This window comes from Hippopotamus amphibius, chromosome 5 (assembly GCF_030028045.1).
Source record: "Hippopotamus amphibius kiboko isolate mHipAmp2 chromosome 5, mHipAmp2.hap2, whole genome shotgun sequence".
NCBI lineage: Eukaryota > Metazoa > Chordata > Mammalia > Artiodactyla > Hippopotamidae > Hippopotamus > Hippopotamus amphibius.
In genome coordinates, this window is record NC_080190.1 from 57003566 (window position 1) to 57027436 (window position 23871).

General features: G+C 46.8%; 1 protein-coding gene across 2 annotated transcripts in view; it reads right to left on the bottom strand.

Annotated features, from left to right (window-relative positions):
- The window catches only part of SH2D4B (SH2 domain containing 4B), a 79578-nt gene that overhangs the window by 21224 nt on the left and 34483 nt on the right, over positions 1-23871 (bottom strand). For both annotated transcript variants that reach the window (XM_057736328.1, XM_057736327.1), the window contains exons 4-5: positions 16141-16288; positions 3010-3226 (exon numbers count right to left, since the gene is read on the bottom strand). In XM_057736328.1, coding sequence (XP_057592311.1) covers positions 3010-3226; positions 16141-16288 — 365 coding nt within the window. The remainder of the gene's footprint in view (positions 1-3009; positions 3227-16140; positions 16289-23871) is intronic.

Consider the following 23871-nt stretch of genomic DNA (forward strand, 5'->3'; position numbering starts at 1 on the left):
GAACAACTACAACTTTTTTCATCCTTCCACATGAATGACAGCAACCTGGCAAATTCTCACACTGTCATTGCTGTCTGTCCACCTAATAGCACTGGCATTTAAAATTCACCACCATTGTCATCGTCTTTTATAAAATAAACGTCAGCTGTCCCCTCATGAAGTCTTTGCATTTCCCCTGCACCAACAAACACTTTGATGCTGAGCCCAGCACTTCCTGGCAAACCCCAGAATAGGCTTCTATTTTTACTTGCCCTAAAATGAGTCCAGGTACACACACACAGTAGTGAACACTGCAGATTTTAGAAAAGATGCCATAAGAAACACAGAGGGTGAGGTTCCATTGAACGGCTTACGCCATCATCAGTGGTGTCTGTTCTCAAAACCCCTTCCTTCCCACTGGCACCTCTGCAGGTTTTTTTGACCCCCTCCAACCAGCTTTGCCCCCCTGTATCCCCCCTTCAGGACTTCCCTCTTCTCGGGAACCTCAGACGCCCTTCCTCTTTATGAAGCAGCACGCTGCAGCCCTGTCCCAGCCTCTTCCTTCACACTTGCATTCCCCAATAAGTAACTGTGCTCAGGGGGGAAAAAAACACTTCCGGTTTCTAGGATTCATTCTCCTTAGAAAGCAAGGGGAGGTTATAAGTAACAGCAAGGAAAATTCATTCACTCTTATCCGTCTGTTTCTAAACCGAGAATCTGACTCCCCACAATATAAATGCTAGGACCAGGTGCTCCAAGAGGGTACCTGGCCAGAAGCCTCACTCCTGCACCTGGAACTCTCTCCCGTCAGCCATGTGTCTGCCCCCAGCACAGCCAGGCAAGCATGTACTGGCCGCCGGTGCCAGCACCACAGTGCTGAGGGTAGCGAGGCCGGGGGACCTTTGTGGTGGGGCAGCCACAGGGAGGAAGCTGACTCATGGCTTCTGGTCCTGCGTCTGCTGCTCCATCTGCATGGTCCCTGGTCCCTCCGCCCCACCCAAGGTGGCTCTCTGTGGCCGTCACTGCTCCCCTACTGACAGCCACACAGAGTGAGCCTAGAGCCAGACTGCAACATGGTCCATGCAGCTCTGTCTTCTGGGCCTGAAGGACAAATTATGCTTCCTAAAAAAAAAAAAAAAAAGCACAAGAGGAAGAAGGCTTTTCTAACCATGTCTCCAAATCCAGGAAACAAAAGAAAATCTGACCTCACGAAACTCAAGAATTCTTGCATGTCAGAAAACATCATCATAAAAGTCAAAAGACAAATGACAAAGCAAGGGGAATAAATGTTTATCACAAAGAAAAGGATTCTTTTCCCTAATATTCAAGTCGTTCCTAGAAATAGGTGATGACCCAATAACACAATGAAGAGGCAGGAAGGGAAATGAACAGACAGATAGGGAAATACCAAAGGCCCTTCAACGTATACAAAATACTTCATCTCACACATAAATAGAAATGCAAAGTTAAACTTTCACTGAGATGTTATTTTTCACACACAATGAGAGTGTTCATAGGTACCACCCCTGTGGAGGGCAAGTTGATGGGAACTATGAATATTTATATTATAAGTGCACGCAGACCTCAACCCACTGCTCCCACTTTTGGGACTCTCTCTTGTAGGTAATAGTTGCATGTGTATAAAATTGATGTCTATAAGGTTACTCATGAAGGGCACTGTTGGTAATAATCAAAGATTTCAAACAACACCAACGTCCATTAATAGAGGTTTTGATAAATACATTGGAGCACATTTGTGAAATAGAATACTAAGCAGCTGTAAAAGAAAAACTAAATAAAAATAAGCAGGTAAGAATTGATATGAAATGACCTCTAAAATGTATAATTACATGGAAAAAAACCCAGATGCAGAACCATGTGTTTGATAGGCAATCTTTTATGCAAAAAAAAAAAGAGGGAACTATGACTTTTCATGTTGGCAGTTGCAAAAAGGAACTGGGAGGTCACGTAAACTAAGAGCAGTGGTTCCCTGTGTGGGGACGAGGGAACTGAGTAGCTGGAGGGCTAGGATGGGAGTCACCCTTTTCTCCATGTATCTTTTTAAACTTTCTGGTTTGTGAATCATGTACATGACAAGGAAGGAAGGAATGAAGGAAGGAAGGAAGGAAGGAAGGAAGGAAGGAAGGAAGGAAGGAAGGAATGCAGGTGTGATCAGTTCTCCCCAGGCTGCAAGGAGAGGAAGAGGAGGTTTTATGAATAATCCTAAATCCCAATTAAAGCAAAACCCAGACAACGCTCCACCATCTGGGGCTGCATGGACTCTTCTGCAGGTTAACTGTGGTTCAGGGAGCAGCAGGCACTCACCATCCAGCCCCTGAGCCCTCCCTAGGGCAGCAGATGCTCAGCAATGATGAGGAGGGGAACCAGCCTTAGGGCTGGCCTGAGGTGGGCACAGGCGGAAGGTGGAGAGGCTCCAGGAAACCACGTGACCCTCAGTCCTGGCAAATATGGGCAGTCAGTCACCCGAGTGCCCTTGCCAAACCACTCATCAGCCCAATGTGTGTGAGGACCTTCCTGCACTCAACTGTGCTCAACTGCAACCTGCTGTCAGAACCGGGGATGCGCCAGCATTGCCTGAGGTTGCAAAAGGCAGCAGCCAGCTCTGGTTCCAGGCTGCTGGGCCACATTTAACCCATTTGAGGTCTTATATTACAAGTTCTTAACCTGGGGTCTACGGATCTTTAAGAGCTTGAAATTATATGCAAATATTTTGCAAGGAAGAGGGTACACAGCTTTCTTTAGATTCTCAAAGGAATCCTAGATCCCCAAAAGGTGAAGCCGCCCAGAGCTCCAGAGTTGGTAGGAATCTCCAACCCGGACTCCTCTTCCCCACTTCTTCCCCATTACACAGACTAGGGCACTGAGGCCCACAGAGGGGAAATGACTAGTCCCAAATTTCACAGCAAGTTGGAGGCAGAGCCGGACTGCATCCCTGATGCCCTCACGCCCCAGCCAGAGGCCCTCCCGCAGCTAAACGCAGATGCGGATGCGGGAGAGTCCGTGACCCACCTGCCGGGCACGGCCAGGGGTGAAGGTGGTCCCGGGCCCGGGAGGTGATGGTACAGTCTCGCCTCCTGCTCGTGACTCTGGCCCAGCTCTCGGAACCTGGAGCTGAGGCCGGCGACCGTGCCCTTCTGGATGGCGCGGAGTGAGTGGCGCCGGTACTCGTCCCGGGCGCGCTGAGCTCGGCGGCTCCTCTCCTCATCAGCTGCCTTGGACCGACGCACTGGAAAGGAATAGAGAGCGTGTTCACCCAGACCCGCAGCCCAGGCCGTGCACTGAGCAAGCTGGGACTGGTCCAGGAGCCCTGGGACTCACCCAGAGTCGCAGGATTCACCGGATGCACCCCCGTGGGCTGCGTGGAGGCTTGGCCTGTCCCTGTGGGGGGAAGCCACTCATGACACTTTAGGGTGATCTGGCTGTTCCTGTGGCCCTGCCCTCAGGATGAGCAAGCAACTTTTGGATAGAAATTTACATCCCCATGTGTATTGCTTCCTCGGAGTGCTCTGCTCAGAGCAGCTTCTCAAACCCTGCGCCCAGCCTCAAAGGCACCTGTCGAAGTGGTTAGCATCTCAAATACCACCGCCATCACCCATGCTGATTACAGGCTTTCTCTGTGTCGAGCCCTGAGCTCAGGGTCCTCCCTGAGATAACTCATTATAGACACTTCCTCCAACCACCAAGGGAGGAGGGTGCATCACTATGTCTGCACAGAAACCCAGCCTCTGAGAGGTCAAGCAACTTGTCCAAAGTTAAATAGGTAATAAGGGGCAGAGCAGGATCAGAACCCAGGTGTCTGGCTCTGAAACCCAAGCAACCCTCTATACCACTCTCTACACCACTCTACCCACTGCTCAAGCTTCCTTCATTTTAAAATCAGGTGTCTCTGACACCAGAGCCCCTGCTCGTTCCTACAGAAAGCCACAAGAGCACTTAAGACCATCCCATCCAACCTTCTCATGTTACTCATGTGAAAACTGAGTTCCAAGGAAGGACGCTGACTTGCCCAGCTAAATCAGTGGCCAAGCCTGGCCAGGAACCATCCTTTCTGCTACCACAGGATGAGTTGTTGGGCACCCTGGAATCCCAGTTACGGTGCCCTTTCTCTGTGGTTTCCTGTGGCCTTGACAGCTGGTGCATGAGTGTGCTGGAGGGAGGGGAGTGGATCCTTTGATAGCTGTGTCATGCCACAGGTTCCAGAATGCCACAACGCCCCCTCTCTAGCCTCTGTCTTTTCCTGTTCCTCAAGGCAGGGTGGACGTCTGCAAGTTGCTGCTTCTAAAATTCAAAAGGGTGTCCCAGAGCTGGGAAAGTGCCAAGAGAGGGAACAAAACCTATTGGAGGCATGGTCTAGAATTAAAACCAATTATTTTGTGGTCTGATTGCATCACGTCGGGCCCCATCTGCCTCTAAAAGCCAATCCTTTTGTAGAGAACTCTTGGAGCTGGCTATGTTCTTCTCCTTGTGCAGGACCAGGGATTGCCCTGGCCCAAGCAGGTCACCTGCTGCCCCATCCCCCCGAGTAAAATCTTACCTATAGTCTATTTCTACTCCAAACTCCATCCAATACCTGTGTAGCAAGCACCTACCACCTACCAATGTCAGAGAACTGTACTGTGTTAGCATTTGGAGGATACAAGGAACATGGCCCTCATCCGTAAAGAAAGCGCTTCTCCTTCTCAAGTTGTCAAAGTCCATTCTCAAAACATAACTTCCCCCAGATCTGAGGAAGGCAGCAGGAAGTCTGTCCCTCAGAAGGTATTTATGGAAGTGGAGGTCACATGCAGAGGGTCTAATAAGCTGAGAGCTGCAGGGCAGGAGGGGAATTTCCTTTGGTCTATTCACTGCCGCACGCCAGCGCCTAGAATACCTGTGTATCAGTCAGCAGGCAATACATGTGCTGGGATGACTGTGCCCAATTAAGCATTTAACTCTGCCAGGCCCGGAGCTGGACACAGAGACAGCGAAGCCCTGAACCTTCCCTCCAGGCACTCAGAGCCTAGCTGGGAAAATAAGACAAATGAATATCTCTAGCACAAAGAGAACAGGGACCCATCAAGCACTGTCAGAGTTTAGGGCAGCAGCACTCACATCCTATGAGGAGGGAGCCAGGAGCCACCACAGGAGAGGGAGCATGCCACTGGGTCTGGAAAGGTCAACAGGAGTTTTTTCCAGAAAAAGAAGAGGGAGGAATCCACCCGAGGGCTAAAAAAACCTAAATTTCAGTTCCGAGTGCTAAGAACACCACAGTGCCTGCCACTACGAGGCTCGAACAAGGTTCCCCAGGTTCCCCAGCACAGGCTTTGCAGTCACTAGACTACAAACTAAACATAGATAGATGCTTGTGCTCTATAAAGGCCAGTGTCCTTGGAGTGTCGACAGCCCCTGAGAGAGTCACGCTCAGTGACACAAGGAAGTCGCGTGCAAACTAGGAAGACAGGTTTTTTGGAACTCGGCTAGGAGAGTGCCCAAGCTGTGGGTCAGAGAGGAATTAAACCCAGCCTCCTAAAGCCCAGCGCCAGTTTTGCCATTGTCTTCCTCAGAAGCCCTCAGTGGTTCCCAGTGCACACAGGACAAAGGGCAAACCCCTTGGCCCTTAAGGAGCACCCCACTTTCTTTTCCAGCCCAGTGGGCCTCTGAGTTCCTCCCCACACTCTGTGTTCAGGTGCCACCAAGCTCCCTCCATGTCTGCAAACTCTCCTCTGCACAGCTGTGTCCACCGACTTAGACCAACTGTGACGCACAGGCAGCCGGACCAGCTCAGAGATGCCAGGCAGCAGCACGGAGGTCGCCCAGAGGTGAGGACGAGGCTGAGGCTGCAAGCAGGAAGCCAGCCCTGCCACCCAGCCACAATTATGGAAAAGGGACTGATGTGGAGTCAGACAGGGTCAGTGGCTGCTCCGAGAGGGCTTTCTTGGGTCTTTTTCTTTTCTTGTGTTCTTTTTTTTGAGACATAATTGGCATATGTAGGCTTAAGGTGTACTGTGTGCTGATGTGATACACTTAACATACTGCAAAATGATTACCACCATTGCATTAGCCAACACCTCCATCAGGTCACATAGTTACCATTTTTTTTGTGGTGAGAACATTTAAGATCTGGTCTCTTGGCAACTTTGGAGTATATAACCTATTATTTCTGACTATAATCGCTAGGCTGTGCACTAGATCCCCAGAATGTATTCATCTTCTAATTGCAAGTTTGCACCCTTTGACCAACATCTCCCTAACTCCTCCCTGCCCGCCCCCACCCCGCCCCCCGCCTGTTCTCTGGTAACCACCATTCTACTCTGTTTCTACAAGTTCAGGTTTTTTAGATTTCACATATAAGTGATATCGTCTAGCATTTTTCTCTGTCTGACTTTTCTCAGTTAGCATAATGCCCTAAAGGTCCATGTATGTTGTTGCAAATGGCAGGATTTCCTTCTTTCTCATGGCTGAATAATACATATATATATAATATGTAATAGTTATAGATTATATATATTACATATATATATCGCATGGTCTTCATCCATTCAGTCGACGGATGCTTCTGTTGTTACTGTAGCTTGACTATTGTGAATAATGCTGCAGTAAACATGATAGTACAGATATCTCTTCAACAGCCTAATTTCATTTCCTTTGGATATATACCCAGAAGGGGGATTGCTGGGTCATATGGTAGCTTTATTTTTAATTTTTTGAGGAACTGCTTTACTGTTTGCAATCATGGCTGCACTAATTTACATTCCCACCAACAGTGCACAGGGTCCCTTCTCTCCCATCCTCCTTAACACACCATGCCAGCTTCTTAGGAAGGTCCCTAAATGCCTCTAGGCCTCAGTTTCTGCCTCTGTCAAAATGAGAATGACATGAATGTCTGTCACACTGAGTTACTGTGAAGATTAAATGAAACATATAAAACGCTATAAACTATGAAGTACTCTTTTTAAAGCAATGTCTTACTAAATCAGGCCTCTGACCCTGACCCTTTCTTCAAACTTCCCAAAGCCTGATTCTGGAGCCAAGCTTCCTGGGTTCATATCTCAGCTTCATTTACCAGCTGTGTGACACTGGACAACTTACTTAACCACCCTGGGCCTCTGTTTCCTCAAAAGTAAAATGGACATAATAATAGTCCCTACCTCATAAAGTTGTTATGAAGTTGTTAAGAGAGCTAATAATATAAACCACTTAGAACTGTGTCAGGTACATTTTAAGCACCATTGTGAGTGTTAGCTAAAGCTTTTCTTTTCATCAGTCTTGGCATTGCCATGTTCAAAATGCAGTCATAAACAGTTCTTGGCCAGTCCAGGAGGGGATGACTTTGATGCTCGGTCACATGGAATCTGGGTCTGTTTACAAGCAGCTTGTGGGATCTTATTCCCCAACCAGGGATTGAACCCAGGGCCACGGCAGTGAAAGCATTGAGTCCTAATCACTGGACCACCAGGGAACTCCCAGCTTACCCTAAATTAAGCTTTGAAATCTTGAAAGTTTGCCTCTGTTCTTTCTCTGAATTCGGGACAGATTCAAACTGTATCATATGACTCTTCCCTCAGCCAGAGCTCGAAGTTTTTTTCTTCTATCCCAGTGAAAACAATTATAAGCATCTTTTGCCCTGAGGCAGCAAATATAAAACTGTCCTTATACCCCAGAGGACCCACTGCAGAGGTGAGGGTCCCAACCAAGTCATCTTCTGCTTCCTCCCACGGCCCAAGTTCTGGCCCAAGATGACGCCCCACGGGCCTGTCCAGCAGGCACTTCAAGGGCCTGCACTACATGCAAAGCAAAGGGGGACCATGCCATTCCCACTTCTAAGGTAGGTTCCAGGGTCTCCTTTCTCCATCTGTTAAAGGGAGAATGAACTTCATCTCTCAGAAATACTGTAAAGACAGCTGAGCAACATGAAAACACCAAGGACCAGAAGAAAAGCTGAATTTAAAGACTGAAAAATGGACCAACCACAATGAGATACCACTTCACACCTATTTGGATAGCTATTATTTTTTAATTTTTTTAATTTAAAAAAAAAAGATGAAAATAACAAGTATTGACAAGGATATGCAGAAATGGGAACGCTTGTGCATTGTTGGTAGGAATGTGAAATGGTGCAGCTGCTGTGGAAAACAGTACAGCAATTCCATAAAAAATTAAACATACAATTACCATATGATCCAGCAACGCCACTCCTGAATACGTACCCAAAAGAATTGAAAGCAGGGATTTAAACAAATATTTGTACACTCGTGTTCATAACAGCATGATTCACAATAGCCAAAGGGTGGAAATAACCCAAAATGTCCATCAAGGGAAAAAGAAAATATAGTAGAACACATACAAGGAATAGTATATTCAGCCTTAAAAACAGAGGAAATTCTGACACATGCTACAACATGGATGAATCTTAAAGACGTTATGTTAAGTGAATAAGCCAGACATAAAAGGACAAACATTGTATGACTTCACGTATATTCCACATACTGCACTTAGAGTAGTTAAATTCACAGAGTAGAAAGTAGAATGGTGGCTGCCAGGGGCTGGGGGGAGGGTGGAATGGGATTTATTGTTTAATGGGGACAGAGTCCCAGTATTGCAAGATGCAAATTCTGGAGAGCGGTGGTGGTGATGGTAGCACAACCATGTGAATGTACTTACTGTCACTGAACTTTACACTTAAAATGATTAGTGTGGTCAATTTTAAGTTGTATATTTTATCACAAATTTTTTTTTAAGAAAAGGACATTCTGTAACATTATGGCTTGGGGAGCACTGGGCTGAGAACAAAGAGGTCAGAGCACAGCCAGGTGTCACCATTAGCTAGAAATGTCCCCAGCTGTGTCCCTGCTGCCATCCCTCAGTTCTCTCACCTGCAGATCAGGGGGAAAGGTCCCTTCCAGCTTGGCCCTCCTGTCATGAGGATGTGCCCACATCTGCCCGGCCTGGGGCCACCTCCCAGGACTGAGATACTCTCTCCAAGACTGCCTGGCTGGCAACCCTCCTGCTCAAAAGAAACCAAGTCCCACCGTCTTGGGAGTCCAGCCTCACCCACGTGGGACCTAGGAGTTTCAGCTGCCCCAGGCTCGGTGCTAGGGAGACAGCTGAGCACTCTGCTTGGCTTTGCTTCTAACTCTCTGTGTAGCCCAGGACAAGTTTTCATCTCTCTGGGTCTTAGTTCCCTCCATGGAAAACAGAGACCGTCCCCTCTTTCGTCCAAGGGCTGCCAAAACTGCCAGGCTGCTCTGGAATCATGTCCTGGCCTTTCCCACGGCTCCTGCTCAGCTCTCCATCGCTGAAGAGAAATGGAAGGAGTTGGGGTTCTTCTTGGCAGCATCTCTGTGAGTAGTTACATAGCTCCAGAAATATGGCCAGGCTAGTCATTGCAAAAGGCAGGGTTTTTAAATAACTTTAATAACACATGCAGGCACTAAAGACACCTTTATTCACCACGTGTGTGTCATGCCTCCCTTGTGCCAACTCCGTGCTGTGCAGGCCCAAGCTGTGCATCGCACAACTCCAGAGGGTGCAGTTGCCCATGACCATCATTGATATATACAGATGTTGTAACAATTTCCTGGTAGATGGCAGTGTAGCATCTTGAAGAATCGCCGCCTTTCTCTAATTTTCACAAGGTCACCATATCAGCTGGCTACCTGGCTGGTGCTAGGGGTTGTGAATACAGCAATTAGCAAGACACAGTCCCCGCCCTCAGAGAGCTTACTGCCTGGGAGGGGAAACACGCCAGCAAATGGTGAATGGAGCTGTATGGGGTGTACACAGGGTGCTGTGGGGCCCCAGAGAGGGGGCACTTCATCCAGGCAGAGAAATCCCCTGGAGAAGGACATCTAAGCTGATGCATGGTGGACACACGGGATTCAACCAAGAGAGGCCAAGGAGAGGCTATGCTCGACAGGGGGAGCTCAGGGGCAGAGGCCAGGAGGCAAGAGGGAGATGGAACATCCCTCTTGGAATGGCTGGAGGGAAGCTCCTGTGGGGAGGGGGCAAGAGGTGAAGAGGCAGAAACAGAAAAGGCCATTTAGGAGACCAATAAATACCACCTAATGAATTTTAGTGCTTCACCAAAGGGGGATGGACACCACGAAAGGCTTTAAGCAGGAGAGCAGGGATGCTGTCTGTCTGCACTTTTCAAAGGCTGACTTGGCTGTGGTGCTGGGAATGAATCGGCCAGGAACAAGAGTGAAGGCTTGGACCACAGAAACCTAGGCAAAGAGCAGTGGGGGCCAATGTCAGGACAATGGGGTGGAGGGGTGTAAACTCCAGGAATATTGAGGAGGTCGAATCTCTACAACTTGGTCGTCTGGGGACTGGGGGGAGCAAAAAGGAGAGACCGGCGTGACAGCCAAGTTTCCGCCTTTGACAGCCTGGTGTTGAAGCAGGTGGGGGAAGAGGAGGATTGAGCTTTGCAGGCATGGAGGTAGAGGTGCCTGCGGGATTCAGGGGGGACGGTCCAGGGGGGCACGAGGTTCTGGAAGATCATGGGGGGCTGCTCTTCACGAGACCCGTCTCTAGAGCACGTGCCCCCAGTTCTCCCTACCTCGGCCCAGACAGAAAAGACTCGGTGCTGAATAGAATTCAGATGAGCAAGTAACAGCCTTCAGAGAAACCAAATGTTTCAAAGCAATACCAATTTGTAGTAACCCCTTGGGTGAATAGCATAATGTCTCTGAAAATTAGTGAATAATCCTGTATACAGGAAGAGGCACCAATAAAGATTTAAACTGTGTATGTGTGTAGATGTGGTTAAATTCTGCTCCGTTTTCTGCTTCGTGGGAACCTTGGGCAACTTGAATTACCATATCTACACTTTATCTCCTCCTCTGTAAAATGAGGGCCTCGTAGGGTTGCTTTGAGACATCAGGGAGAGTGCACATAGACGGGGCTTGGACCGTTCCTGGCACTTACAGGAGGTTCATTAAATGTGATCTATTGTTGTTGTTATTAATGTGTTGACTGTGAGATAAGGGGACTGGAATACCACCATTAGAAAGGGTCCAGCCCCATTAAGGTACAAAGGGGTAGAGGTGGTGGTGTAAAGGAAGTGGTGTAAGAATAGGGGCTGGGGACTTCCCTGGTGGTGCAGTGGTTAAGAATCCACCTGCCAGTAGAGGGGAATGGGTTCAATCCCTGGGCCGGGAAGATCCCACATGCCACAGAGCAACTAAGCCCCTGCACCACAACTACTGAGCCCACATGCTGGCATGCTGCAACTACTGAAGCCCGGGAGCCTAGAGCCTGTGCTCTGCAACAAGAGAAGCCACTGCAATGAGAAACTCGAGCACTGCAACGAAGAGTAGCCCCCACTCACCGCAACTAAAGCCCATGCACAGCAACGAAGACCGAACGCAGCCAATAAATAAATAACGCAATATCAAAGTATATTTAAAAAAAAAAAAGAACAGGGGCTGGAACTCTTATCAGAGACATGGGAAAAATGAAACTTTGTGAGAAGGGGACGTTTCCTGACCTGTGGGAAAGGGAAATGGGTGGTCCAGATGTTGGAGGATGTACATACAGGCCTCTGGTGACTCAGCCTGCTGGAGCAGCTGTCACCTGGGGAGAGGATGGGTTGGGTGCCAAGACAATGAACTCTGATGAGCCTCGGGGAAGGCCAGTGAGGTTCACCCACAGCTAAACAAGGGCAAGGTAAGGGGCTCTCTGTACCTGTACCCCGAGGCTTCTGAGGTCACCTACCAACCATCCTTGTTCTGTTTCCAATCCTGATGGCTGCAAACAGTGACCCCCTGTGGCCACCAGGAGCAATTTCAGGGCTTCTTTAAGACCAGAATGCTCCTCACGCCAGTGTAAACCGCGGAATGACTCCGCTTTGGGACAACATAAAGCCCCCAGGGATTCTTGAGCAACTCAAGAGGAGAGAGAACCCTAAGCAGGACATGAATGAGTCATGTGGGGACTCAAGCTGGCATTATTCTGAGTTGTAAAACCAGAAATATATGGCACCTGGAGCTTGGGGAGCAGTTCAAACTGGTTATGCCCAAGGAGCAACTACAAAATTTTCCATCCCATCAGCAGAGAGAAAAAAAACCTTCTGTGCTATCCTTCAGCTTTCCTGCAAGCCGAAACTCTTCTCTGCCCCACCCCGTCTCCAGACCCACACCCCATCTCCACAAGCCCCTCCACAAGCCTGTATCAAGCATTCTACATTTTAGAATCACTGACTTTAAACCCAGACGCCCGAGCATACGCCCTTCTGTGAGGGAAGAGAATCGATCCAGCATCACTGGACTCCCTCCCGGGCCTGAGCACACGTTTTCTCACTCAGCTCTTGCCCACACCCCCACATGGGGTGCGACTCTAGAGGGCAGATTGCGGGTTGAGGACCACCACGGGGATCACGCAGCTCAGAGAGGGAGGCAGGGGTTCACAACAGCACAGCCCCAATTTCTGTACATGATTCCATCAGCCAAGCCAGGCTGGCTTATCTGTAAATCTCTGGATGACTAGATGTTACCTAACTCACACTCCTGCAAATTCACAGCTGAGAAATTACTAAGTGAATTTCCGCCTGATATATTCAGAGCTTCTCAGGAGCCAGAGCCTGCTCTGCTGTTTGAACTGAATAACTACCTGTATTCAAGTGATATTAAAGGGAACAATTCCCTTTTTTTCTAACTTGGAGAATTTAATTTAGGTGTTTTATCAAAAACTGCGGCTCCCAGTAGATTAATGGCCCGCTATATCTTTCATATTAAGTTAATTGAGTGCAGAATGGCTTTGTTGGATTTGAATGACAGCCTCCAGAGTTTAGCCCATCATCCTTTAAGAAAGCATAAAATGAGGAACCAAAATCATGGGCCTGAATTATCACGTCTTTTCTCTGTTTAGGGTAGGTTTTTCCATTTTCAGTTGCCACACCGTACATTAATTACAATCAGGCAGCACTGGGGCCAAATGATTTCCATCCTCCATCCCCAACGAAACACCAACCCAGCCCATAACTTTCCGTCTCATCGTGTAGCTACAGAAAAGAGGGACACTTGGTGAGTGACAGCCCTTCACAACTTAGCACCTGTGCCTCCCCCCTCTCGTTTCACCCTCAGCTCTCCAAGATTACCCTCATCTCACAAATGAAGAAACTGAGAAATGGAGCCAAGTGACAACTTGCTCAAGGTCACACGCTAGGAAGTGGCAGAGCTAGGACAGGGCTTCCAGCCCAGGGCTCCTTCCCCAGACCACAGTAGCCTCGTGTGACTTCACTCTGTAATTGTTCGCTATTTTTTTCAATATAAAACTTTGCCCTGCCTTCTTTTTTTCACCTATCTCTCTTCATCCATTCCAAATTTAAATGAATGACTTCTTCTTTAGCTCATCCCCATCTTATCTTTCTAGCCTCATTTCCATCATTACCCACCACGAACCCCAGGTTGCAGCCACATCAAAACATGTGTTGTGTTCTATGCACATGATGACCTTGCTTTTGCTCAGTGCTGTTCCTTCTGCTACAAGACCCTTCCCCACCTTATTTACCTCCCCACTTTTCCCAAACCAAATGCCATTTCCTCCACGGGGCCTTTCCAAATGTACAGATATTTTGTAGCAAAATATTACAGGATTCTTGCATCTATGTTTACCAAGGATACTGGCATGTAATTTTCTTTGCCTGTATTGTCTCTGTCTGGCTTTGGTATGAGGATGATGCTGACCTCCTAAAATGCATTTGGAAGTGTTCCCTCCTCTTCCATGTTTTGGAATATTTTGAGAAGGATTTGTATTAATTCTTTTTTAAATGTTCAGTAGAATTCATCAGTGAAGCCACCTGGTCCTGGACTTTTCTTTGTTGGCCGATTTTTTATTACTGATTCAATACTCTTATTAGTAATTGGTCTGTTCAGATTTTCTATTTCTTCATGATTCAGTCTTGGTAGGTTGTATGTTTCTAGAAGGTTATTCATTTCTTTTGGGTTATCTAATTTGTTGAAATAAAATTGTTCATGTATTTTTTATGATCCTCAGTATTTTTGTGGCAGTAATTAGGTAGATGCAGATCAACATCATGATGAGATAGCACTGCATATCCATTGTGATGGCTATAAAGCAAAACACCACCAAAAAAAAGTGCTGACAAGGATGTGAAGAAATTGCAACCCTCATATATTGCCTGTAGAAATGTAAAATGGTACAATCACCTTGGAAAACAGTGTGGCAGTTTCTCAAGATGTTAAACATAGAGTTACCACATGACCCAGAAATTCCACGCCTGCATATATATCCAAGAGAACTGAAAACATACGTTCACACAGAAACATACACAAATGCTCAGAGCAATGTCATCTATAACAGCCAAAAAGTGGAAACAACCCAAATGTCCATCAACTGATAAATGGATAGACAGAAATGCGGTGTATGCACACACTAGAATTTTATTCAATCATAAAAAGCAGTGAATGACTGATCCATGCTACAACGTGAATGGACCTTGAAAACATGCTAAATGAAAGAAGTCAGACACAAAAGGCCACATAATATATGATTCTATTTATATGAAATGTCCATAAGAGGCAAATCCATAGAGACAGAAATTAGATCAGTGGTTTCCGGGGGTGTGTGGGGGTGGGGAGTAACAGCCAGTGGGCACAGAGTTTCTTTCTCTGGTGATGAAAATATTCTAGAATTAGATAGTGGTGATGGTTGCACAACTTTGCGAGTATAGTAGAAACCACTGACTTGCACACTTTAAAAGGATGAATTTTATGGTATGTGAATTATATCTCAATTTTTTTGTCTGTTTAATGAATCTGGCATATGGTTAAAAAGCGCTGAGGACCACAATGATGCCCAGCAGAAGGCACCTCACATCTCTGCTCTCCCTGCTGTGGCTCTAATTCCACTCATCTCTAAAGTGAACCACTGCAACAGCCTCCTCCTCTCTCTCACCCCTAAACCCAGCCTGAATCATGCTACTCAACCTCAGAAGTTTCCAGTGTCCACCCATATTAATCATGCCTTTTTATTTTCTGTATTTTTTGAAGTTCTGACATCTGGGGCCTTGCTGATCCTTCAGAGGCTGCCCCTCCAAGAGCTGGCTAATTCCTAAAGCTGGTAAAGGACTCACCTGCAGGTGTGCCTTTCAAATGCAAACCAACCAATGCAAAGCCCATATTCCAACCACCTGCTTTATTTTGTTCTTACACTCCACAATCTATCCATCTGCCCTAATCACCCCAGGGCTGGGTATCAGAGAACCAGAGACAGCCCCTGTCCCCAGAGCCTGCTGAAACTATTCAAACTAGTCAATCCTGAGCCTGTTTACCCTGCCCTACCTTACCTTTCCCAAAGAAACCATAATAAAGGCTCTTGCCCACTTTCTCCCCTTGCTTCCTCAGCCTCCAGACTCACCCTGGTGCTTCCCCATGTGGCCCTGCATGGCATGCCATGCTCTCCATTTCTAGGAATCTGAGCAAAAACTTCTTCCTGCAAGACAGTTATTTCCATATCTGCATATCTAACCATACCTGATTAAAGCAGATCGCAACAACATATTAAAATACCACCCTTCAAACCTGATTCCACCCTCTCTTTCCCACCTAACTTCTTACCACCCCTGACACTCTCCAAGCTTAAGAGCCACCCCATACATCCCTAACTTCCTAAGCACATCACATTCCTTTGTCACATTCTGGGTCCTCCATCCCAAGGGCCCTCTCCAGCCTCTTTGTCTGTTATCCTTATGCCACCATCAAGCCTCACTTTATAACTCCTCAACTGGAACATCACCTGGATAGCCACCTTGTGCTCCAACAGAACATGTACATTTTCCCTCAAAGCCCTTAGCCTGTGTGTCTATCTCCTGCCTGGCTGGTGAGTTCCCCCAAGATAAGGACCATGATCCCTCATCTCCAGATCTCCAGGACTTAGCACAGAGTCAGAAAATTATCGGTAACTCAGTAAAGGTAGGGTTTTATTCTTTAGTATAAGAAACCTCCCCAGCAGGCAAGTAAGTTCCTTGAGGATGGAGCCCTTAATCCTGGGTCCTTAGCAGGACCAGGTACATGATTGACCCCAGGGAAAGGCTTCTGGGCTAAGTGGGTGAACTGGAATGATGCAAATAGACAGGTGGGAGGAGAGTGGGTGAGGAAGGCAGGCCAGCCTCCTCGTCCCCAAAAAGTGAGCTCTACTCACACTGTTCCTCCCACTCACGCTCCTCCTTCTCGCTAGGGTGGCTCTGCAGCTGGGCCTGCTTCAGGGTCCAGTAGAGTTCCTTCACCCTCTGCTCTTCCTGGAGGCGAATCTGCTCTTCTCCTCGCTTCCTCTCCTCTTCCTCTTTCCTCTAAAATAACAGAATGACGTTAGGTGACGGCAGCAGGGCATGAGCAGTGCAGGGCTGAGCTGCCACATGGAGAGGTGGGCCAGCGGTGCCACTCCAGGCTCTATCTCTACACACATGAGATGGCAACAGTTACACCTAATCAGGCCATGGTAAGGATCAAATGGCCTGAACTATGTGAACAACTTGTAGGCTCTAAAACTTTCTGCAATAATAAGGGGACCCTGGGCCACCTTTGGTCACACTTCTATTCTGGGGGAAGAGGGAGGGTAGGCATGGGGGGCACCTCATCTCCCTGGAGGCCAGTTAAGCAGGATATGATTATATCTTAACCTTATTTCCAGAGAAGATATTTCTGGAGAGAGAGCAGGTTTGGGGGCCCTAAATGTCCAATTATTGTCCCGCTGTCAAGCCCCAAAAGGCTGTGTGTGTGTGTGTGTGTGTGTGTGTGTGTATTTTCCTCTATCTTCATTTAATCAAAGCAACATGCACACACATCGATCATATGCCAAAAGACTTGTTATAAAAAAAAAAAAATCAATTCTCCAAACCACTTCACCCCAACCTACCCCACCCTCATCTAGTTCCCAGAGGTCACCATTCTCAATTATTTTAGCTATCCTTCACGTGGTTACATCCATGTCTGAATAATGCTGCTAATTCTTGATTTATCAATTCTAGACATTAATTACTACCTTTCATTTTTGGTACATGAGTATTTAGCACTTATATTTCCCACACAGGTACATACCCATACTTTTCCTCTCCTTGCCCTCACAATAGATTTACATCACAATTTGTGGTTAAATCAAAGGTGGGTGCAGAACTAAATACAGTTCACTGTAAAGCCAAACAGGTGTTATTTCCACCAATTCTGAGAATTACATTTTTTAACTTTCTAACATCTCTAAAATATGCATATGTCTTACAGCTTAAAACTTGCTTTTTTCATAGCCAACGGATTTTTTTCTTTCTTCTTAAAATAATAATAGATTTTACAATGAATGGCATCTGAAATTCAGTAAAATATTGTAGTATGATGGCTTTTCCTTTCAAGTATTTTTTTTCCTGAGTTACTAACTGGTTTATCTTGAAGTAGAGTATTGACTTTTTGCCAAACTTCTCTAAGATCTGCAGTAAATCTTTCGTTGTGTTATAACAGACAATACAGCAGTGATCTTTTCCAAGGGACACCCGCCCTCAGATGCATCTCTCCTTCCCCATCTCAGCTGGCTGCCGTCTAGGTCTCCTGTCCGTCTGTTCTCCCAGGACTTGCCTCTCAGCCTCCCCTGAGTTGAAGCCTCTGTTTCTTTGTTTCATGTTTTCTTTCTTGTCCACTTCCTCATTTTGCAGCAACATAGCTCACAATACCTCTCAGAAAAGGTTGCACAGAGAAACACTTGTCTGAAAATATCTATATTATATATATATATTTATCTATATATTGATATCTCTATATATAATCTATATATCTATATATAGTCTAGTCTGAAAATATCTATATGCTACCCTCGCATGTAACTTCTAGCTAAGTGTCGAATTTGATTAAAAATCATTTTCCTGCAGAATTTGGAAGACTGTACTTCCTTGGCTTCTAGCATCCAGTGCTGCCACTTGGATTCTCATTCTTCTGCATAAGGCACAAATTTTTCTCGTTATCACTGAATTCTGAACTTTTTTGATAGACGTGCCTTGGTGTGGATTTTCTTTCATTGATTGTGTTAGGCACTCAGGGTGCTTTTGATTAGAGTTTCAGGTCCTTCTAGTCTAAGACATCTCTGCTTGGAATTTTTGTGATAATTTCTTCTCCTCTTATTTTGCTTTTTTCTTTCTAGAACTCCTATGTGTCAACTGCTGGATGTCCTGATTTGACCCTCTAAGTGCCTTATCATTTCTCTCTTATTTTCCGTCTCTTGTCTTTTTGTTCTACTTCCTGGTTGATTTCACTGACTTTATCCCCTAAACCTTCCACTAAATTTTTTATTTCAGCTAGTGCATTTGTAATTCCCAAGCCCTCTTTCTTATTCTTTGGTTGTTCCTTTTTGCTTCATTGAGCCCTATACTTGTTTCATGAATGCAATAGCTCATCTCTGAGGATTTTAGAGATTTTTCTCCTCCATATTCTGATTTAGATCTATTCCCTCTGTTCTTTGCTTTTTTGTTTTCTTTTAGGTTTTTTGTTTTGTTTTGGTGCCTGTCATTCATACAGGAGGCTTTCCTCTGATGTCTGATTTTCCTGACTGCTCACATTCAAGAGAGAAAGTACGTATGTATCTGAAACAGAGACTCACAGTGTGTACTCAGGGTTTCCTTGAGAGGTGGGCTTAATTCTAGGGAGACTGGATGAGGGATCAGCCATTTCACTGAGGACCCTCAAGTGTAAGTATCTGAAGGTACTTCCTCTGAGATTATTCAGTGTCTTCTCTGTAGTACCTGGGTGGTGTCAGACCACCAGCATCCCACAAGTCTGTGCAGGATGCAGAACAGCCCTTAGACTCAAGCAAACAGGACCTCTAGCCTGAGCCCCACACTTCATGGGAAACCGATGCTTTGAGGTGCCATTTTGCAAATTTCCCTTGCAAGTTCCCCAGGACTGGCCAGAAATAGTACCCCCAGGGCAGGGGCAGCAGTGTGGTCCAGGTAAGGTGCCCCAAGCCCAAACCAGGTCCCACATGAGCCCTCATGCCTGCTTCTCCCCTCCAAGGTGCTCTCTGACCCTCTTCTCCGCACAAGGGGTTAATCAAGTGCCCCAAGGAGCTCCAGGATTCATATTTATGGAGTCATCCTGGGGCCCAGTGGCCACGCCCTGGTTCCAGAAGGGTGGCCCCAGCAAGCAGATGAATCCTACTGGCCAACACAATTTTTTTCATAGGATCACATGAGATTGGGCCACCAAAATAGAGCGAATAGGCTGATTTTATGTAGTACGTTTTTTGTAGACAAAAAAACACCAAAAAATACTTGCCAGCCCTGTACACGCCAGGGGACAACCCTGGCTGCAGGTCCCACTGTTTGGAGTTCAGACCTTTGCTTCCTCCCCTGTTTCCCACCTGCCATCTGCTCTCTCCAGTCAGCCTGATACGCTGAGCCCCAACCTTGCCCCTTCAACTCCCCAACTCCTCCTAGTCAGAGGGAGGGATGAAGTAGCCTGGACGAAACAGGTGAAAACAGGGACCTGAGGGTCCAGCCATTCCACATAGAAACCTGCCACTAATCCCACATCCTCAGTGCCATCCTTCTCTGTATCTGCTGCCCCCAAGTCCCGAGCCTGTGGGGACTCAGGACTGAGCCAGCTCAGTGCCACCAGCCCTCTTCCTGCAGGTGCCCTGCTGACCCCCCACCACTCTCCCTCTGTCTTCCAGAAACCAAACTTCTGTGGACGTTTTCTCATCTGTTCGTCCCTCCTCTCATTTTCTCTGTTTTTGTGGCTTATAACTTTCTCAGTCCATTGATAATTTAATGGATCAAGAAGGAAAAAAAAAGACGATGGTAACTGTGAGTTTTGAGTCCCTCATTTTAAGAAAAAGACAAGGATTTTGTTGCTTCTGAAATGGCACAGATTGATGACTTTTCTCCAATTCAATGATCTTTTTTTTTTAATTCTTAAAAAATAAGTAAAATTCCAACTTTCTAATTACCCACTCTCTAGGAGTCGGGACTTAAGGGCTAAAGTTGCGTGGCTTCGTCTAGTCATTCACCAAATCCTTACTGAGCATCTAGGAGGCCTGCCTGGTCCAGACACCAGGGATGTAGCTGTGAGCAAGGCAGACACAGCCCCACTCTCTCAGAGCTTGCCTTCCAATGATGGAAAAATATTTCTCAAAGGACTTCCCTGGTGGCGCAGTGGTTAAGATTCCATGCTCCCAATGCAGGGGGCCTGGGTTCGATCCCTGGTCAGGGAACTAGAGCCCACATGCATGCCACAACTAAGAAGCCTGCCTGCTGCAACAAAGACTCAGCATAACCAAATTAATTAATTATTAAAAAAAAGAAAAACACTCATCAAGTAAAATAAAAAATATATCAGAAATAATAAAGCGTGCAGAGAATTAAAACAGAAGAATTAATACTAGAAGGCTACTTCAGGCAGTGTGACCAGAAGCCCTCTCAGAAGGGACTGATCTGAGACCTAAACAATAAGAAGGCTGATGAGGGAGTCTCAGGGAGAAGAAATTTCCAGAGAGAGAGGGAACCATAGGCGCAGTGGTCCCAGCACTGGAAACGGGTTTGGCACGTTTGAGTAGAGAATCATCCACTATAGCTGGAAGGAAAACCAGTCAAGAGTCTATCTTTAATGAGTTTGAGATGCCGTCTGACATCCAAGAGGCCTGCCATGGGCAGTGGGACGCATGCTCCCGGGACTCGAGGACGAGTGCCGGCTGCAGATGTTGACCGAGAGCGCCTCTGCTCGGGGTGGTGTTTCTCAGCCATGGACTCGATGTTATCAACAGGAGAAAGGATGCAGATCGAGAGAAAGCAGAGAGTATCTCGGGCGCGCTGAGCCATTTAAAGGTTGAGAGAAAGAGTTGGAGCCAGAAAAGGAGACTAAGAAGGCAGACCAAGGAATAAGATTAAAAACCCAGGAGGGGTGACGTCCGTGGGGGAAGCCAAGAGAGGAAAGTATTTCAAGTAAAAAGAGAGTTGTAGGCTGAGCTCAGGCTGCTGAGACATCACAAAAGATAAGGACAGAGAAGCCCCAAGGGACAGCAGGATGTGGCCTTGGCACATGATGGGAGATCTCGTCGACAGCCGCCCTAGTGCAGAGGGTGGGCAGCCATCCAGGCAACGTGGGGCAGGCAGGAGACGCGACCACAGACACCCCTTTCAAGACATTTCCTGTGATAAAGGAGCAGCGACAGGAAGCGGCAGCCAGCGGGGAATGTGGGGTTAAGATAGAAACGGGGAGGGAGGGTGGGTTGGCTGGCTGGTTTTAAGGTGGGAAATACTAGAACAGAGAGTTAACGACAGATGCAGAAGTGGAACCAAGGTCTGTCTGACTCCAAAGCAGAAGTTGAATCTTACCCCAAAGCTGTATTTCACCTCCATCAGTCACTAGCATCTCAGCAGCACAAAAATGAAGCGTCACATGGGCACAGCACTCCACAGTTTGCACAATGGGTTTCCCATTCCTCCCCCAGGAATCCCTAATCTAGCTAAGATTACCACGTCACACAACACATATGGTATCAACCAAGACAGCTTCCACCCAGGGACTACAGAGCATCATCTGCCCACGGGAGTCTTCCAGACAGGAGCGGATCTCAGGGGAAATCCAGACAGTCAAGGCATGTCAGAGACAGAGGGGCTTCAACCCCTCAGTCCTACTCCTTGTAAGGATACGGGTGTACTAGCTTTCCCAGCTGCCAAAACAACGCACCATAGACCAGGGGGTGGGGGAGTGCCTTGAACAACAGACATTTATTGTCTCACAGTTCGAGAGGCCAGAAGTCCTAGCGTCAGCAGGGTTGGTTTCATTCTGAGAGCTTCTCCTCGGCTTGTAGATGGCCATCTTCCCGCTGTGTCTTCACATGGTTTTTCCTCTGTGTTCATACATGTCTGTGTCCAAATTTCCTCTTCTTATAAGGATACCAATCATACTGGATTAGGGCCCACCCTAGGACCTCATTTTAACTTAATTTCCTCTTTAAAGACCTTAGCTCCAAATACAGTTACATTCTAAGATACTGGAGGTTGGGATGTATTTGCAGTGGACACAATTCAGCCCGTAACAAGGACACCACATCCCAGAGAAGAGTCATGACTGGCGTACTGTTGATAAATGGCATTTGACCCAGCACCTCCCACCGAATGCAGCGTTCCTACTCCAACCGACTGTGGCAACGTGAAGCAGCAAGGGAAACGACAGTGCCCACTTCCCCACCCCAACCCAGCAACCGCCATCCTACTCTCTGCTTCTACAAGTTCAACGGCGGTAGATTCCACATTTAAATAAGGTCCTGCAGCGTTCGGCTTTCTGCGTCTAGCTTATTTCACTTTACATAATGTTCTCCAAGTTCATCCATGTTGTCACAAATGGCAGGACTTACTTCTTTTTTAAGACTGAATAATATTCCACTCTATATCCATATATACTACTTTTTTTATCCATCTGTTTATAGACAGTGAATCTGCGTTTGGGGCAAAGTCACAACGTTTCAGTTATGCAGGATGAATAAATTCTGGAAATCTAATATACAGCATGAGGATGATAAATTAACACTGTATTGTATATTTGAAATTTTCTCAGAGTAAATCTTAAGTGCTCTCATCACACACACAAAAAGTCACTAGGTGAGGTAATGGATATGTTAATTAGCTTGATTGCGTAATCATTTCACAATGTACATGTATATCAAAACATCACATTGTACCCCTCAAACACATACAATGTGCTTTGTCAATCACACCTCAATCACACCTTTCCCCCCTAAAGATGGGGGGGGAAATTACTACCAATAAAAAAATAAACAGACAGACAGACAGATCAATGGCAGGCAGTGCCACTGTTCACTCAATCCTTTTCTCCTGAGAGTGGGACAACACCTAAGAGCAAGAAACCTGCATCAACCTCCATCTCCAAGGAAAATAACTGGCCACTTACTGTGACCAAGGCAAGCTCTTCACAGGGACGGGTCGACAAAGAAAACATTTTCAACTACAAATAAAGAGTATTGCATCACTCTCGCCCTGGTTTTGCTAAAATGCTCAACCTTCATTCAGAGCTAAAATTGCCTGAAAACGCTCATTGTTGCTCCTTTCAGAATCCTTTGGCCCATCTGTGAACACCAAAGAAAAGGCCATCTTTCTTAGGTTTAGCAGCCAAGGACCAATGCAGCCAAAAGGCAGATAGCAAACACTTGCCTTTCACCTTAGGAGTCGATTGCCTTTTTCTGGGAAGCCCAAAGCCCTCTGATTTGCCCAGCTTATTCAGTCCCCCTTCTCCTGATAACCCATCAGTAACAGCACACGGAAGGAGACCACAGAGGCCCGGCCCGTCTCACCCCAATGGAAAATGTCACACAGACAGATGCTTTTTCTGGAAGGCATAGTCGTTTTTGTTTTTAGCCCGGCCCCAATGATACCATCGTGCCTTGTGGGATGACGTACTCCCAAAGGACAGAGCCAGGCCTGTGTCATTTATTCCTCCATCGCCAGTTCCCAGCACAGGGCCTAGCAGGCAGTAGGTGCTTCATAAGCACTGACCGGAAGAGTGAGTGAATTAACGAATTGATGAAGAGAGGGTCTGTGATGATCCATGAGAGGGAAAGGGTAAACCACACCACGGTGTCTTGTTGATGCCAGCCTTGGCCAAGAGAAACTCAGATACAGTTTACAATTTTCCAGAGAAAATGGAAAGCGGGTTTTCCCATCTCTCATAACCTGATTGGGAATAAGGCAGGGATACTATCTCTAGCTGTGGAGGATGTCCTGAGGTGACCACGATGAACTCCAGTCTTAAAGGAGAAAAAACAAAAAGAGAGTGGCCTTGAATAGAAACTAGAGAAAAATGAAAGCTGTGCTGTGTCTGTTCTCATCAGGGAAACTGGGAGGAGGCGGGAGGGGGCAGGAGACTTGGAGGTGGGGAA